Here is an 18,305-nt window from a genome sequence, read left to right on the forward strand (position 1 = left end):
GCCCGTATCCTCAAAGAGCGTGCAGGATATGGATGGATTGGGCGCATTGGCGGGAGTTGATTTGGGTTGCTGATTTTGGCGAGACTGCGATAGAGCGAAGAATGCAGGATATAAAGCATCCTCATATCTAGGAGCAATTGAAGATAGACGTGATTATCAATATTTAAAATGTATATATATATATGCCTTCTCGAGTGTCTCAAAATAAACCGCCAGGCGAAACCTTCGCATTGGGAGTAGATCCTAGCAGTGCCCAACCATTATGCTCCTGCTCACGTCATCAACGGTAACTCAACTCGGGGTTTGCTCTGAAATTGCAACGGCACCGACACTCTGGAACCGGACACTCAACGTGTCTGGCGAACCACTGCCGGGCATGATCAAGATGTAAAACATGTTCACAGCGGAGGCAGAATGTTGGGAACTGACCGGCCATTTTGGCTTCACTCTTCTCCTCCGGTTTGTCAGAGCGTGGCACACCGACAATCTCAAGACAGACCACGCATCGTGGAAGGTGTCGGCCACAGTTTGGGCAGCTTACACCTGCGTTGATGCTCGTTGCGAGAAGCGGGTTACGAGACTCGAGAGCTGATGATGCTTGTGCAGCGGAACCACCCCCAAGATGCGATGGGTGGCTGGCGTTATTTGCTAGGGACGTCTCAGCGTCACAGAAAACGCAGCGGAGGGCGATCTGGCGAGAAGGCGGTTTGAGTTTGGGTATTCCGTCGCGCTTGGAGCGTTTAGTAGACTCTACATCAAACTTTGTACGCTGGAAGAAGAGTTTGTGACGCTGTAGATGGGCACGGTATGCATTGCGCCAGGCTCGGCAGCGAATGTCATCAATGTATCGAGGCGCGCAGATTGAAAGGACCAGTGTTGCTGTTTGAACATCGTGAAACTTTTGGATGTAACGAGCAAATATGTCAACCATGGGCTCTGTGATACCCGTGAGGACAACACCTTCTATGTCACCGTCTGCTATTGCTAGATCAACTTGCTCATTGAGCCACTGAGTAAGATGATCATCATCAAAGTTGCGTATCGCGATACACACCCGATCCAGTAAGGGGAGAGAAAGCTGACTAGCTACGGCAGTCCAATCACCCGTCGCAATGAGCGATGAGATGGCCCGCAAATAGGGATCAGTCTTGGAGGCGACTGCTTCGTCAAAGTCAAGCTTTTCCTTGGCGGGTGTGTTGTTATCATCGCCCATGAGCTGCAGTGCCAATGATACGAAGAGGAGTTCTGGATGCGCAGTGCTAGCCTTTTTGAGGATTTGAATAGCTTCCTTGCGATCACCTGCGAATAACGCTCGAGCAGCAGCCATAGTGTGGATGGTGGTCGGATACTCGGGATCTGCATTGCGGTTACGGCCCTTGGGATCATGCTTTTCTGAATCGCCCCAACCGCATACATCGAGACATAGTTGACGATGGGCAGGCCACTTGGTCACTAATGCATCGAATTTAGGAAGGTGCTTCTTCTTGCAGAAACTCGCAATGCTGCGCTCCCAGGTTGAACGATCAGGAGGTGCTGTGCCAGGGGGTAGACGAGTGGACGGGTCACGACCTGTCGTGGGGTCAACTGTTGCTCTTAAAACGCAAAGAATAGCACTTACCAAGGTTGTTAGTCCATATTGAATGAACTCCCAGGTAGCTCATGTCAATGTTTGAGAGAACCATTCCTCCATCATCGGCAAAGTCTTCAGCGCCTGGAGATGTGTAAGCACGTTGCGATGGTAGTATCGTTACGAGCTATTGATTGTACTTACTTGCAACCCAATCCCAGATGTATTTAACCCAAGGGTCATCTGCCACAATGTCTCTATTTGCTACCGCGTCAAAGAGATATTTCTCTTTGGCACGTAACAGCATTGCGTGGTCAAGAACACTCTGTGCTTCTCTTGGCAAACCTTCCGCCTCAGCGAGTGAAGCCAGTAAGGCATCGTGCATTTCTCTGCAGGAGCCTAAACTGTCTGAAGCCAGAGACAGCTCGCTCGTCTCGCTTTGCACGATCTTTGTGTCACCAGCACGTGGCTTCATTCCCTTGGGCGCCTGAAACTCATCTCTCACAAAGGCTCGTAGGGCTCTGATTTTGGGAGCCACGGTGGATGCTTTATGGAAGGCTTCAGGAAGCGGTCTCGGCGTTGCTCCGATATCTTCTATGATAACCGAAGACATACTATTTGCCTTTAGTGCTGCTCCTGTGTCGGCCCGGATACTTGCGCTATCCGACCCGAAAAGAGGCACATCTGATAGCGCTTCTTCGATTAGTAGTGGACCTAGAATATCCGGGGCCTGTGAAGGCTCGAATTGCATGATACTATGATATGGACCCCCCTCTAGATATGGTCAGATCTGATAAGTTTGCGGGAAAGTCAGCTTAACTTACCTTCAAGTCCACGGTGTGGCGATTTCCATGGCACAAGCTTGTAGACATGATCCGAGGTCTGCGATGGCTGTTCCAGAATCTCAAAGTTCCCGTTGGCCCTCAAGACAAGCAGTCGGGGACGTAGTACCGGGGAGCTCAATGTCACCCAGTCAAAGGCAACAATGCGATCATTCTTTCTTGACGTTTCAACATATGAAACGTCCATCTCGTATGACTTTTGAACTTGGAGAAGTTCTGGGTTGCTAGAACCGGCAGACGGGACTTCTTTATTGGTGTTCAAAACCTTAAGCTGACCAGTACGGGACAGCACAGCAAGCAATCCGCGGTGGTCACGACAGTAACGAAGAGAGCGGACAAGAGAATATTTTCCTTCTGCCAAGAAGGGGTCAGAATCAGTCTCTATCACTTGATCAAGACGCAATGCCCCACCCCACGGAAGCTCGTCCTCTTCGATTGCTTGCATATAGGTGGGAGATGCCACAGGTCGTGATGTGGCCCGCCTATCCCATATCATTACACCAGGATGGTCAAGGGCAGATGAAGCAAAGTAGTTTTGATCGGCATAGTCGATTGTGAGGTTGTTGTTACATTTAGTCTGGAAAGTCACAATGCTTCCAGGATCTAATGGGAAATATCGAGGTCAGTTTGCACAGAATTGTCAGTTCACTCCTAGGGCTTACCGCGAAGATCGTGTATTCGGAGACCTTGTGCCTTGATGCCGACAACGAGAGTTTGCGGGCTATCCTCGAAGAATTTGAAACTCGACACAGAGACGCTAGGTTCTAGGCGGGTCTTTGGGTCTGCAATATTGCTTGCGTCTGAAGGGAATCCTTTCGTGTTTTTGTCTATTGAAGACAGTCGGCTAACATCCCAGATGTGAAGGCATTGGTCCATCCGGACTCTGTCAAGACCGACAGCCAATAGTCCTGTAGTGTTGAAGGCGACAGCCTGGCATGTTCGGGACATCTTGAGGCCCAGCTCGACATACGCATTGGAACCGTCATCAATCTTGAGCAAGTTCACAATGCCACTTCCAGTTCCAACAGCAAGAAGGCCAGGATTCGTTGGTGACCAGTCGTAAGTTGTGAGAGGAGGGAAATCATCATGTCGAGAGAGTTTCTGGTAATCGAAACGGCCTGTTCTTGCATGGCCAGTTGGTTCGTAAACCTGGACTACACGATGCTGAAGGTTGATATGAATGAAGTTGTCATAAGAAGGGTTGGATGACCACTTGACGAGTCCCGGCTCAGGGCGATCCATGGCGCCACAGGGTTAGCTCAAGGACGCGTATTTAATGCAAGAAGCTGTAACTAGTTTATAACTTTTCAATTATAGAACAGTATAAGCTCTCCCGGATAAACAAGCATTCGATGAGGTTCAAGCTCTGATGTGGGCGGAGAGTTGAGACAAGAGCTATTAAATCAATATAGTTCTGTGACTTGAGTTTGAAATAGCTTAACAGCGAGTGGCAGTCAATAGGTATATCTCAACTTCGTTTGGAATATATTGCTGTGATCTGGTGTTATTGATAATAAAAGAAAAGGGCTGTTGGATTGTAAAGTAAAGTAAATATTGGATGGTATTGGATGGCAGGTGTTGAGCTTAGATGGATCGATCTTCCAGGAACAGACCCAGACCTTCCCCACACAAGATATTTGAGGCTAGTCTTAATCTGTACGTTCATGATAAGATAAGGTACCGTTACTTGCATCAAAGCCCCCGCCAGTAAAAAAAAAAGTTGACCATTTTCTAAGTCGTCTCGTAGATACCTACGTTCAGCCTTTTTTTTCTCCCTGACTACGCTTTCTTTCCTTTCTCCTTCATACAGTTGTGCATACACCACTGCACCACAAAAACAATACAGATATCCGATCGTATATCATGGCACAAAAGAGAGAGCATTCCGAGGTTGGCTCACCAGAACCACGGGATTCAGGATCATTCAATGGCGCCAAGAAGCGCAAGCAAAGCAAGACGAAGCATCGACCAAACGAAGGGACTTCAACATGGGCCAAGAAGCGAACGCGCACAATTGAGCGACTCCTCAACCGAAACCAAGAACTACCCGCCAATGTCCGCAACGATCTTGAACGAGAGCTGGGCGCGCTCAAGTCTACAGTCTCAGACAAGAGCTTCCAAAGGCTACGAAGCGCCATGATCTCGAAATACCACATGGTTCGATTTTTTGGTACAACGTCCCCCACCTATGTGTCGCGAGCGAACAAAAAGACTAACCTACTGCGTAATTAGAGCGAAAGAAGGCATCGAGATTAGCAAAGCAGTTGCGCAAAAAGATTGATGAGACCGAATCGACAGAAACAGACGAGCTTGAAGGACTGAAGCGTGACTTGCATGTTGCCGAAGTCGACGAGGCATACACTCAGCACTTCCCTCACGCCGAACCCTACATCAGCCTCTACACCAGCGCCAAATCGGAAAAGGAAGAGGATGATAAAGACGACGACAAACTTGACTATACACCTCTCAAGCAAAGAGGTCTGCTACATACAGAGAGGCCCCCGATGTGGTCGGAAATTGAGCAAGCAATGAAAGGTGGCCCTCACGCGCTACGAACCATTAGAGAAAGGCGGCCCGAAGTTGCAGAAGGAAGCCAACTAAAACACAACCAAAGCAAGTCCAAGGCGGTGACAGGCAAAGACAAGGCCATGCCTGTTCCTAAGGCGCAGCCCAAGCCCGAAACCAAGCCCACGCCTTACACCAAGGGCAAGTCAGGGGCTGCTCCCAAGAACCGTAGAGAGCGTCGACTTGCAGAACGTCAAGGGGCTCAGCCTGTTGTCAAGAACGACGATGACGATAGTGACGATGGCGGTTTCTTTGAAGAGGATTAATTACTTCTGAGGTACGGGAGAGAGAAAGGAAAGCCCAACAACCGTTTGCAGGGGGCATGGAAGGAGTTTTTACATATTGCATTCACAGTTGTTGATAGATACCCTGTGAGACAGATGGGTCAACCATATGTTGCGCCTGTCTATAACCAACACATATATAGCGTTGTCAAGTTCTCAGCCTGGTTTTGTACCGTCACGCCAAAGCCTGACCATGTGAGATGTCCAGACTATCTATAGCATTTGGTCATGGACATATTTTATATGCCTCAAGTTTCCGTCGGTTACAGTAGCTTTTGCATAAGTAATTCATACATAGGTAAATAACTATAAAGCGTCAATAAAGTGGTAAGAGATTGCGATGCCCATGTGCTACTCTCTTTGTGCCTGTCAATCGGCCTAGCTCCACCAAAGCTGGCCATTAAATGCAGACCCCTCACAGCCACCATCACTGCCAACTTATCAAGCTGCAATACACTTGTAGCCCTGTTAATTGATCGCATTGTTCATTTTTTAAATCGGAAACTTTGACCAAGGCCGGTCAATTTGACTTGGTTCTCGAGTGGAGCCTGCCTGGTTGGTTGCCTTGTTGTCGAATTGTTATAGTTCGCCGTTGCGATTACTTACCTCAAAGAGACTCTCTCAATACCTACTTCCGCGAGAGGCCTCGACTGTGATTCATGATACCTGCGCAACTATAAATTACACAGAGTTTACAACTTCGCTTCCCTTCTCATCTACTCAATCAAGGTCACCCAATTTTCTTTATTGAGCCTTTTTCATTCTATTTCGCTTTATCGAGTTTCATCTGCAACACTTAAACAACTCCTCCATTTTCTGAATCTTACACACGAAACCATGATGGCAAACACTGCGCAAGGGATTCCTTGGGATCAACTTATCGAGTTTGCTAACAACAAAAAAGCGGAAGAGAAGACCACCGGCAAACCTGCCCAGCTTAGCAAGCAGCAGCTAGCCGCAGTCTCGATGCTCGTCGACCTTGTCAAGGACATAGAAGTCGAAGACACCTACGTGAGCAAGCTCTATGGTGAGTACTCTCAAGCGTGTTTGAGATACCAATCAACTGACTTTTATTCCCCTAGAGCACTGTCAACGGATCAAGATCGAGAGTCCCCAGTTCACTACAGAGACCTTCAACCAGTGTATCTCGGGCACAAATATCCCACGATCTCGCGTCCTCTGCACTCTACCGTCCAAAGGCCAGCAGTTCCCCCAAGAAGGCTACGGTCACAGCGCTGGAGAAGCTATTCCGACATTTGGCAAAGCGCAAAAGGCCAAGAATTTCGCCGCCATGCAAGCCTTGAACTGGCTCCAAGGCCGGGGACCATCATCACCCCGTGGCGAAAAACGGCCAGCTTCAGTTACAAACGAATCTCCTGTGCATAGTAAGATAAAGGCTGAGGAGGACAACAACTCTGACGGCGGTGCGCTCACATCCGATTCTTCACAGTCGAGTGCAAAGGGTGTCCTGGCTCCGGGACAGCCTGCTGGAGCCCAAGGATCTGATGTGCGTGAACAGATTGCTAAGCTTGGTGAAGAGATGGACTTTGGCAGCCCAGAGTATCTCATTCAGCGAGCCGAAGATGGAAGCGACATTTGGAATGGGCGCCCTATTTTCAAAAACGATGGGAAGATTCCACCTGAAATGGGCGTGGTGACTGGAATCGCGGGTCGCCAGCAAACGGAGGATATGGTTGCCAAGAGGACTCTCGAGTGGCTGCAGAATGAGAGGCGCATCAGGTATGAGCTGTACCTGGAGACCATTGGTTCCGCTCCGAAATGAGCTTGGTTTTTTTCTTCTCTTTCTGTCTTGTTTTAATTGCCGTTCCCTCGCACATGGTTAGGGCATACATAGGACGCATTATGATCGGAGGTCTGGAGGAATTGATACGACCAGAGGGTTCTTGGGGGCCGTCTTTCATGCCAAGATAGTCTTGACAATTCCATGCTGTTTTACATTGCAACTTTCAGTATTGCTATTCACAGTCTTGCTATAAGAACCGCTTCATTTACCTCCCCTTCCTCCTCGCTTGCCGAAAGGAGGACTTATCTTTGTGCCATGGGGCAGATCAGACACCCACTGCCCATCCTGCCAAAGCACGCCAACATCAATATTGCGTCCTGTAACCAACTTGAAGTACTTGGTGCTCAGGATGCCCTTTTCATCACCCTCGGTCAGCAAGACCCCGTTATCACTCAACCACCACTTTATCCCATCCTTCAAACTCTCTTCCACGTCTATCTCAATGATCAACTCGGCATCTTTGCGCATACCGCTCACGATGCCTTCCTCTGGTGTTCCTGCTGAGCAATGCACGTGGTTGCGGTTCATGGGCTTCAGACCACCCGTTTCCACGATGGCTGACCAGAAGTAGAAAAATGATCCGTGAAGAACACGGCTAGGCACGTTGCCAGCCTCGACAGTGACGGGTGTAAGAAGATTGGCTGACTCAAGCTTGATTGAATGGCCCTGGTTGGCACGGATCAGGTAGTCGGCTGGGGAAGTGGACTTTGTGTCCAAAGATGGGTTTGTAGCTGAGTTTGGCTTCAAAGTAAAGCGCTGCTTGCCATCTGTAGAGACTGCTGTTTGAACATCATCAAGCGTGACCTTGAGAGATCGCAATGGGTTCCATGCAAGCTAGACGAGCAGGTTAGCGTAAATTCCTTGTCCGTAGAAAGAACAACGCAGCTCTCTCGAATACTCTATTCAGGAACCGCTCACTTACCACAGCATCCAGGCGCGCAAAACCCTCGTCGTCGAGTTGAATACCAGCATTAGCCGCCTGGTGTCTCAAAAGCCTGGACAAGGCCTTTGACACCTGAACTTCTCGACCCTGGCCACCACCTCCTCCACCTCTTCCGCGTCCCTTGCCGCCTCTTGGTTTTGAATGCTTGTCTTGCACCTTGTCCTCTACATCAAGAAGCGCATCTTCTCTTGCTGCATCATCAGCCATTGTGCTGTGTATGCGTCGTGCAAAATCGTTGTGATGAAATGATCGAGATGTGGGCAAACTAGCCTTGGTAGCGATAACCGATGCTATGTATGCTGCAAAGACAAAACGATGGTTTGGAGATTTCAACTTTGATGTAAAGATAAAGGATCTCAATCTGGTCATCACTCAGGTTAACTAGGAATTCTTGTGAGAGCCCGCCAGTGGGGCCCAACTTAGAGTGACAACCTACTAGTTATAGTACTTATTATTCGGCCTGACTCAGCCTCTCTTTCTTTAAGATTCACGACCCCGTCCCCCGCCGAACAGTCATAATGGTGCTATACAAGCCAAAACAAGGATAAAAGTATACGTCCAAAGGTGAGTTGCTTGTGTGCATCACCGAATTTTTTTTAGAACAATGGTCTTCAACGCCCGCATATCGCAACCAAAAACCCAAGATAGCACACGCAGAAATGCAAATATGCAACATAGTTAACCATCAAAGATCGTTATAAAACGACTGTGCCAACTCGTACATTAAACTAACTCAGTATCCATATGCCTATCCCAATGCCTTTGTTTTCCCTTGAAGCCCGCCTACTGCCAAAAGGCTATGCAGCATGGGCTCTCGCTTCCCGCGTTGCCAACCACTCCTCGTACGCCATTTTCAAAAAAAAAAAAACATAATCCTCCAAACACCATGATACCGCACAACGTGTTCGTCAAGAGACGGAATATATACATCGAGCGAGAACGATGATCGAGGTCGTCGTTCCTAACGCTCCTGAGTCGTCAAGCCGAGTCGGGTGCAAAACAAAGGGGAAGTAAAACAAGGAGTTAATTCCCGTCCGAACAAATGTAGGAGAATAATGACGGCCTGCGCTCGAAACATAAATATGTGGTTGTACAGTCGTGAATCAATGAAATAATTTTATGGCCCATCACCTGTAGCTGCCCGCAGCTGTAGAAGGATTGCCTGACGCAATACTCTCCCGGTTAGGTCTTCTAATCATGCTGCCAGTTCTGTTGACCATGGTCGTCTGCCCTAGAGACGTATAGCGCTGTGCACGCTCTTCGGCAAACCTATCAGCCGCGGTTGTGCCTTGGTCTTGTTGCGTAGACCTCTCCATATATCTTCGTGGAGGGGTTGCTGTGTTGACGGAAGGTGTTGCCAGGCGGGAGTTCCCGATAGTCGAGGAAACGTACCGCCGTCGTGGGATGGCTGATGTATTTTCTGCTGGCTGTGGTGTTTGCTCTTGTGGCACAACTCTGATCGTGTTGAGATCAGTACGGATGCGAGAAGGTCCTCGGAATTTTGATTCGTCTTCACTATCTTCGCCAACTGTGTTTCTTCGGTTACGGACAAATAAAGAGGTTCTTCGGCCTTCATCAGGCTCTTCCGTGCCAGCACGTCTAGTTCTTAGGAGAAGGGATGATGTTCTGCCGTCATCTGGCTCTTCGGTGCCAGCTCGACGAGCTCTAGAAACCAAAAGAGAAGATCTTCGACTAGATATAGGCTCAATTGGAGTCGACGGTATCGATGTTGACGCACGAGACGTGGGAAGGGAGCTCCCGTTGAGGATGCTGAGTCTCCTCTCCTCAAACTTGGACATGGTTCTAGGACTAGTAACAGCTTCCTTGGGAACGTTCTTCTCGGGTCTTCCAATGCTCTGTCTGCGTTGAGAGAACCCAGAAAAGGTTTTATTGACTGTTGGCGTAATTGGCGCCTCGTTCTGAACAGGCGGTGGTACTTCGATTGACTGTCGTGGCATTCGTGTTTGTGTGGCTTCCTCGCCCAACGCGAGACAAAGTTCTGTTAAGCTGCGGCATACACTCTCGGCTTTTCGCCTTAATTGGCGATCAGTGACAGTCACGTTCGAGCCAATAGTGCTGGCGGAGCTGGAAATTGGCCCGGGCTGACCAGCGGTTCCCATCATGGAAGCCAAAGATATGGCATCGTTGGCAGCAGACTCTAGCGCCTGGTAAATATCGGTATCAAGCAGAACCTTGGACTTAGCAAGTGCGGATTGAAGAATGTTGTGCGACTCTCGGTGATGATGGGAGGACGTGGTGCTAACGGCATCGGCGGTTTGGCGATTGCCATTCTCGACTCGTTTGGGAGATGAGGACATGGTGGTCGCCGTCGTGGTCGCCGTCGGCGGTCGGTCGTCCGATAATCTCGATACTGCGGCGCCAGAAGTCGATGGCAGCTTACCAGTCAGTTCTAGTCGATGTATTCTCGATTTGAGGTCGTCTAGTTCGTCCCATACCGTGGAGGGTGCAGTGTTTGACAAAGTAGACTCAGTTCCTTCAGCCCCATTTCCGGTATCGATGTTTGAAGGCACCTGAAAATCGAAAGACCGAACCAGCGGGGATGAATTGTATGTCTTGTTGTGACCATGGTGTATGGATTTGTACGTAGAACTTCGGCCTTGTCCAGTTGAGTTATCAGTAATGGAGGATCGGCGACGGGAATAATTCGAGTTTTCGGAGCTGGGTTCTTGAAAGACAATCGATCTCGGCGTCACGGGAGAAGGGCGCATAGTTGATGTCGAAGCTCGCGAGCGTCCCAGGTCCTCCCCAGGGTGTGCCGATGCTGCCTTATCTCGCGGTGTTGTGCGATATGTCGACATGCGAGAAACTTCAGTCGCTCTGTCGTCTTCGTAACCTCTTGAGCGTGAGCGCGAAGTTTCCCGTTGATCGGAAAGTCGACGTCGAACTCGAGGAGGTGAATTTGGCGAATGTATAGGGACTACCGAGGATAATGGCCGTCTATGTGTAAATCGGGTTGCGCGGGACTATTCCAGTTAGCGTTATACTTGAGTATAGATGGCGTTTCGGAAGTGTTTCCAAAAAAAAACAGCAACCTGCGCAAATTGAGTTTATGGCGGTCCTTGAAAAACCTCACGGCGCATATCCAATATAAGAATAAACCAAGTAGCACATCGTAGAGTGAAATGAACGAATAAGAAAAAAGACTCACTACTACACTTCGATTATCGTCGGAGGGCTGTTCGTCCGTTTGTCGCTGTGAAGTTTCCTCCCTCGCAATTTTCAGGAAGACGTCGCCGGTATCTTCGTTATCGAAAGCGCCGCGACGGCTTGAGATAGGGGCTGAGCGAAGAGCTTCGTCGTCGCTTCGGCCTTCTAGGGCGCGCAAGGTGCGGTCATGGTTGGTATCCTCGTCCTCGTCGCCAGAGTCATGGAAACGCGGCCTTGAGTTCATATCGAGGGTAACGCTCTTCCGAGAGCCTGAAGATCGGAAAGATCGAATCGGGGGGACACGGACAGCGGTCGAGGGCGATGAATCAGTACTGCTGTTGGTGGAGAGAGGTGGTCGATAAGAGACGGGAGGGCGCTGCGATGCAGACGCTCGTCTCTCATCTGAGTTCGTTCTGGACAGCGTCTTGGGCAAAATTAATTCGCGTTGGCCAGAAGGCGATTCAATTGGCGAACTCTCGACTGTGGAACGGAAAGTGAATTGGCCTTCCTTGGCTGCTTCGATGGCTTCGATGGCTTGGAGGCGCTCCGAATTTAAGGAAAGCGGCGGGCCAGTGGAAGAAGCACCAGCTGTTGATCTGCGCGATACCAAGGGACGCCGAGTGCGAGTCTTTGACGATGAGGAAACGTGATGCGGGGAGATCGCGTCAGGTGTATGTGCGTCAGAGAAAGATGCGGGACGCTTAATCCCAGCCGAAAGATGGACCACCGATGACGATGACGATGGCTGAAGCGAAGTTGATCTAGAATGAATTTGCGACGGCAGCGGTACAGTGGCTTCTTCGGGCGCGTTAGGCTCAGTGGGTTGTGTAGAGGATTTTCCGGAGATCAGAGTGGGCGGCGTTGTGTTTGTGGATGGGTCTGTGGGCGCAGATGTCAATGCAGATACGGCGTGTTTTTCGTCGCGGTGATGCGTTGTCGGGGGAGAAGTGTCAGAATAGGTCGTCGCTGCGAGTGGTGCCGCTGATGGTGGTGGTACTGGTGCTGATACTGGGTCAGGGTTGGATGCTGTGGCTGGCCCACTAACAGCGTCTTTCGGGGAGGCCAGAGGGCCTGGGTCTACTGGTTCCGATGTTACTACGCCGGGGGCCGGTGAGACAGGGTCTGGATTGGGTGAGACAGTGGAATCTTCGATTGATGATTGCAGAGGCAACGCCGCTGATGCACTATCGGAAGATATTGTGGGGGCTGATGTTGGAATTGTGGTTGGTATCGTCGAAGCCGTGGGTTTGTAGTTGATATAATCAATGCTTGGGGCTTCCTTGTTGTTATTTCCCGAATCGAGATTCTGGTTTTTGTTTCGCTTGTACCGGTTGCTGCTAAATGACAGGGGTTCGCCCTTATTAACTAGGGGCACGCTTCCAAGACTTCTGCTTCGGTCTGAAAAACGGAAAGCAGGCAGTTTTGACGGATTGTGACTTTGCCTGTGCGAATCTGCGTGGGCGATGGCGGTTGTCGAAGATGAGGAAGTATCAGACTGCTGAGTAGTGGAAGTGGTAGTGGTAGTAGTAGTAGTAGCAGCAGTAGCTGAAGGACCCCTGGAAGAGGATGAATCGAGGGCTGGCTGAATCTGATGCTGACTGTCAGGGCATGGCTGCTCGGCCACACTGGTGAAACCGCCTTGTACCGTCATGGTCCCAGCTGTGGGAGCATCAGAGCATCCCAGCAAGTGCCTGCAGGTAAATACGACGTCAATAGATTGCGAAGAAAAAGTCTCGCAGGTCGTCGCAGTGGAAACTTGGCGTCGAGGAAACCTCCGAGTTGATAACAAGGTGAGGTATTAGCTATTAGCTATTACTGTGGATGCATGCGGTAGTGGCCGTCTCATATAACAATGGATTTGAGACAAGCGAATGAATGCCTTGACTCGAGATGCCTTGATTTATGGTGGTTGGTTAGTTGTTTGAATGTCAAAGCGTCCGCATGCCTCAGAAACAGACGACAAGCAAAGAAAGAAAGGCTGTGGAGGATGACGAAGCAGAAAAGAGCTTGACCGCAGTTGTCGCAGTTTATTAGGGATGATGCGATAGAATGCGATATGATGGTGATATAACAAAATGGAGAGAATTGAGAAAGAATGAGTCGTAGAGAAAGAAGGCGAAGTCGGTGAGTGTAAAGTGTGAAGGAGGAGGGGACGGCAATGCCCAACCTACCCAATAACTAAAGAGGATAAAGACGGGAACGAATCTAGACAGAACAAAGCAGAACAGGGCGTCTCAGTAGCGAGCAAGAAGAAGAGATTGATTGAGAGATATGAGAAATAAGGAGAGATGATGAAAGTAAGAAATAATATCAGTCAGATGGAGAAGGGCCCCTCAACTTTGAATAACAGTTCATCGCTAGGAGATGTACTGTAGCAAGTTACCGAAAAGCGAGAGGAGGAGATGAGGACATCGACAAGGGCTCATACACGAACCGAACGGGTCCCTTTTTTTTACTCCTCTTCTCTCTCTCTCTGTCTTTTGTGATCCAACAAATCACCAGCAAACTAAACCAGACCAGACCAAAACCAAACAGGGGACCGTCACATCAACAACCGTCAAGGATCGGATGCGAAGAGAGATACGTAGTTGAAGGGAGTCCTGGCTACAGTTGACCACGGTATAGTCACTACTTGTCAATATCCGTCCTCACAAACGGACGGTTACAGTACGGTAGCGAAACTTTGTTTATATGATGAGCAATTAAGACGTTGAAACACCAAGGCCTAAAACTAAAAGTCTTTGCTAACAAGACGCTTTCCCAACGTTTGCGGCCATGCACAACTTACGATACTTCAATGTCTGACCTGCAGAACAAAGCACATTGCTGCAGTTGACTCGGCATGAGGTGGGACTTTCGATCTGCAAACGAATTTCCCCCTGCAGAGAATCAAAGGCTCAGGCTCTGACGCTGTCGTTTATGACACTTTATGTCGTGTTACAGAATAGACAAACCGCAGGTCATTGTGTGACTCGAACTTTGGGGCACAGGTCAATCAATAACCAACAGCCCCCTTTTTCGAGCATGAACGGTTAATTAATTTTCATCCAGATGATAAATGGTCAAAGCTACGCCAACGAGAGTACACATGTATCTGTGGTTACGGGCCGCATAAGCTCCATTCTCATAGTGGCCTAAGCTTCAGCCAGTCTTGGTTAAAGAGGCATTCTCTGACCCCATTCCAATCTCAATCTCTCTATCGTTGCCCACTTTGGAATGCAACTCACATCCCTTGTCGTTCTCTTTAAGCGAGAGCAGAGGCCACCGTTGGATTCAACCGCCCGTCAGCCTAACGTTAAACGGAGGCCAGATAAAGTAACGATTCTCTACGTCAGGGGTCAACGAAAGCTGGGCGATGAGCTGAAGGGGGAATAGTCTATTCTAGTCTTCCCATGGCGCCATGAGAGTTGCTCCCGTGTAGGGCCCCTAGACTATCCTTGTGCTGAAACAGAGGCCCATTTGTCCAGGTATGTGGTACTGACATCTCTCAGCAAAAGCAAACATATCATAACGATTGATTGTCCGGCTTGTCCCTGTGTCCATGGCAATGCAGTTTTCCTGTGAAATAATGCATTCGGCTCGCATAAGTGTGTCTCTTAGTCTAGCATGACACCACTTAACAGTTATGATATAAACGGGTATACGTACATCATATCAGTATGTACAACGTAACCCCCGAGTTCCACATAGCACAGGTTCCGCGCGTGCCGCTCTTTGAATTTGACATTCGACTCTCGTAACATGAGGCTGCATCGATTAATGATTGTTGTTGCTGTGGTAGTGGTGGTGGCCCGCAAGGATATCCATACCCTTATCCTCGCTGCGAATGCCCTCAACGGCCGTCAAAACCTAATCCAGCCCATCCTAGTCCCAGAAAGGCTACACAGTATATCCGTATATCTGCCATAGTTGCCAGGAGCTGGGCTTGTTTTTCTTTCTTCTTTTCTCCGATTAAAGAGCCGGCCATTCGCCTATTGCGCCGGGCAACAAAACTAGCTGTTCGAGACCACATCTGCATAGAGACTATCATTTCGCTACTGGTAGCTACTGTAACTGCTGCAGATCTCAAAGGAGCATTAACTGTTTCCGTTCAACCTACATACCATCTCATTCTTCCACAGAAAAGCAAGCGCGGAATTTTTTATCGTGCTAATCGATTTGTGTGACAGCTAGTGCAAAGACCAAGTACGTGGTGTTACTCAACTTGTTCTCTCATGTGCTTGATTCTTAGTGTGAAGTTTCTGGAGGATATCGTTGGATAATGATCTACTTTATGGGCCTAGACCCAGTCAGAATACTGGCTGCAGTTCTTTGAATCGACGCATGAACACATCACCTTGCGTTTTGACTCATACCTTGTTTGTCTCGCTGCATGCCCTTTCCCCAATAGCTATTTGCTCTTGGGGTAGCCCTCTCGGGCCTCAAAAGACTTGATTGATGAAACCAGAAGAGACGAAATCATGCAGGTGATCCTACGCCTTCTTGTATTGGGTACTTGGGTCATTTATTCTTGCACCTAGGTACTTTAGCCAATCCTTCGGTGAGGAAGGGCAGGCCTATCAATTAGGACTGTATCAAACCTAACGATTTCTTATTTTTTTCTATTCTACTTTCGGTTATCTGTATGCATTGGCAGATCCATGGTCTTTCTGTTTGCTTCTTCATGATCCACCACGGTAGTTCATGTCATGCTGCTCAGCATCTCATAGTTGTGGGTTGGATTGGGTCTTAGAGCTCATATTCGATTGCCAAGTCTCATGTAACTTGCGGAAACAATTTTCTATGGAAAACATGTCAATCATTTTGTGGTCATGCATGCCATATGAGCACTCGCTGCAATATCCTGCTTCGTAGGCTTTGGTGATGTCTGCCTGAAGACGTCTTATACAACAGGCAGTGTACATCAAACGACCATCAGGTACATCATTCCAATATTGCCTAAGATATACGTTTTCTCTTGTTCTTGTATCACTCCGAATATGATCTTTGAATGATGTGATTACACGTGATGTGATATGATACGATAAGACGATGGTGATGGTGATGGTGATGGTGTTCCGTACACGTAACTCCCATATAGTAGAGTCACCAATGCTACAGACAACTCAAAACTCACACAACTCCTAATCCAAGTAGTAATATATTGTACACGGTCATTTATATCAAGTAGAACATAATAATTTGCTCTTTTGTGGTTGTGTGTCATGACAAGTTAGGGCACGGGTACGTCGTATGTGTTTGAAGGCGTGACCCAACAACACTAATAATTAGGGACATGGTATTCCAGAACTGATTCGACTTATTGCAGATAAGCTAGTATTAGCCACTGTATAGGTAATCTAAGTTTCGTCGAAGTCCTATAAGAACAGTGAAAAGGTAAGTCAGGCAACGGCAACCTACCCTATGGCCAGGACATGATTCGAGTGATAACATATGAGCTGACGAACTTGTCACAAAAGTACATTAAAAATATCGTTTTTGCTTACTGAATTATGAATGAAACTCTCTTATATATTCATTGGTTTTTTGCGTACTTCTACACCATTGGAGTGATCCAGGAGTTCATGCTAATTCTAGCAGTAGAGTTGACAGAACAGGACCACTTTGTTTTCATCCAATGCAGTCGAGAATTATTTTGTGTGATAAATGATGATATACTAGAAAATTAAATACAAAGTCTTTACTTTGGACAAGTCGTTGTTCTGACATTTTGTTAACATACCCTAAAATCTACAAGTTCAACATGGCTCGGATATGTCTTGTGCTGCTAGTCCAACAACAGATACAATCTGTCTCCCGCAAGGTTGATCAAACAGCTGTCAATGATCTTCGCGTCTTATGTCATGATCTTTAGATAGATCAAAACTTGTGATATGTAGTTATTTTGCTTTTTCTGTCACATGAAACTAATGACCTATCTTACTATCTATACGAAACATAACAAAGCGTTGGGACAGACTGAGCAGAGGTGTAAGAAGATTGGTTACTATGGAGAATGGGTATACTAAGACTCTATCTGCCAAATGTCATTCACAATTATGAACGTCTTAGTCTATGTTATAAGTCGATATTGAGAACATAGTTACCTTGTTAAAGTGACTACACCTTACTCTAGCTTGCAACAGTAAGTATATTGCCCATTGCTGCACTATCTCGCGAAACGAAAAAAATACACCCTGCAAGCCGTAAAATCGTTTCCCCAACAAATATTAAAACCAACGGATATAAGGCCAGGAATTGTTAGCCAAGAGTTTATCAGATGGACCAGTGCTACCTTGTGTAATACGGTAAGTGTCTTCACGTTCTACCTGAAACAGAGTGATCGGATATCCTTGTACGGAACAACTATCGCTGCATCTGCTACTAACCCTACGCTACGGGCCAGAAAAGGCCCAGGTTCGTCATATATCACTTATACGCAGGGAATATTGGCGCAGCTTGATGGTGCCACCAGACCCTGGGGAATATCTGGGCAATACAACATAAACCACCCATTTTGCAAATAAGCTATGTGGAAGAGACAAAAGCAATAATGCAGCACGGATGTCGATATATTTGTTGAAGAATGACTCGGGAATGACAACGACAACCTCGGCTCTCCTGAAAGTCGTGACAAATCTTGATCATGGTACGTATGTCTTCAGACAACTCCATTCATTAAGCTACCAGCATTCAGTGCTATATCCAAGAGTCGGTCAAGGCATGAACCGAGGCTAATAAAAGAATTGGATTGAACCGCCAGAGTAGAAAAAGCAAAAAAAAAAAAAAAAAAAAAGAGAACCACGCACACAAAAAAACGGATACATACAGTACGACTAATATGCCAGTTACTGAAAAGGTACAGATACGGAGTAGGTATATCACAGATCCCTGGCTACATAGTATGTCATAGGAAATTACAGTTTCAAAGCCATGATTAGCGACACGTGATACAGGGACGAGGATAAGGGCTCCCATAGAAAGAAAGGAAGTGTTTAGTTAGTGTAAGATATTTCTGTCTCAAGAGTGGCTGGAGTTTGGAGCTCCCTAGGCGAGCGAGTAACAGGCTGGGTACGATAAATCTTCTACCAGCGGCAAGACGACACAGCCATATACACGAAACAAGCGCAGTCGCGGCTACACGCAATTGCGG

The 18,305-nt window shown here is 47.9% G+C and overlaps 5 protein-coding genes across 5 annotated transcripts; 2 read left to right on the top strand and 3 right to left on the bottom strand.

Moving 5' to 3' along the window:
- Positions 1-280: 280 nt before the first annotated feature.
- Positions 281-3,651, bottom strand: FPOAC1_010723 (uncharacterized protein; the record flags this gene model as incomplete). The annotated part of the gene is made up of 5 exons (XM_044855112.1): positions 281-1,569; positions 1,619-1,711; positions 1,772-2,341; positions 2,392-3,012; positions 3,072-3,651. 5 exons carry the CDS (start codon positions 3,649-3,651, stop codon positions 281-283), a joined length of 3,153 nt encoding a protein of 1,050 aa, XP_044702425.1.
- A 621-nt stretch (positions 3,652-4,272) lies between these two features.
- On the top strand, positions 4,273-5,240 carry FPOAC1_010724 (uncharacterized protein; the record flags this gene model as incomplete). Its single annotated transcript, XM_044855113.1, has 2 exons — positions 4,273-4,579; positions 4,642-5,240. 2 exons carry the CDS (start codon positions 4,273-4,275, stop codon positions 5,238-5,240), a joined length of 906 nt encoding a protein of 301 aa, XP_044702426.1.
- Positions 5,241-6,098: 858 nt separating this feature from the next.
- FPOAC1_010725 (uncharacterized protein) lies at positions 6,099-7,041 on the top strand (the record flags this gene model as incomplete). The annotated part of the gene is made up of 2 exons (XM_044855114.1): positions 6,099-6,285; positions 6,341-7,041. 2 exons carry the CDS (start codon positions 6,099-6,101, stop codon positions 7,039-7,041), a joined length of 888 nt encoding a protein of 295 aa, XP_044702427.1.
- Positions 7,042-7,263: 222 nt separating this feature from the next.
- FPOAC1_010726 (uncharacterized protein) lies at positions 7,264-8,212 on the bottom strand (the record flags this gene model as incomplete). The annotated part of the gene is made up of 2 exons (XM_044855115.1): positions 7,264-7,896; positions 7,985-8,212. The coding sequence occupies 2 exons, from the start codon at positions 8,210-8,212 to the stop codon at positions 7,264-7,266; spliced, it is 861 nt and encodes a 286-aa protein (XP_044702428.1).
- A 920-nt stretch (positions 8,213-9,132) lies between these two features.
- Positions 9,133-12,824, bottom strand: FPOAC1_010727 (uncharacterized protein; the record flags this gene model as incomplete). The annotated part of the gene is made up of 2 exons (XM_044855116.1): positions 9,133-10,989; positions 11,175-12,824. 2 exons carry the CDS (start codon positions 12,822-12,824, stop codon positions 9,133-9,135), a joined length of 3,507 nt encoding a protein of 1,168 aa, XP_044702429.1.
- Positions 12,825-18,305: the final 5,481 nt, after the last annotated feature.

Source organism: Fusarium poae, chromosome 4, assembly GCF_019609905.1.
Source record: "Fusarium poae strain DAOMC 252244 chromosome 4, whole genome shotgun sequence".
Lineage (NCBI taxonomy): Eukaryota > Fungi > Ascomycota > Sordariomycetes > Hypocreales > Nectriaceae > Fusarium > Fusarium poae.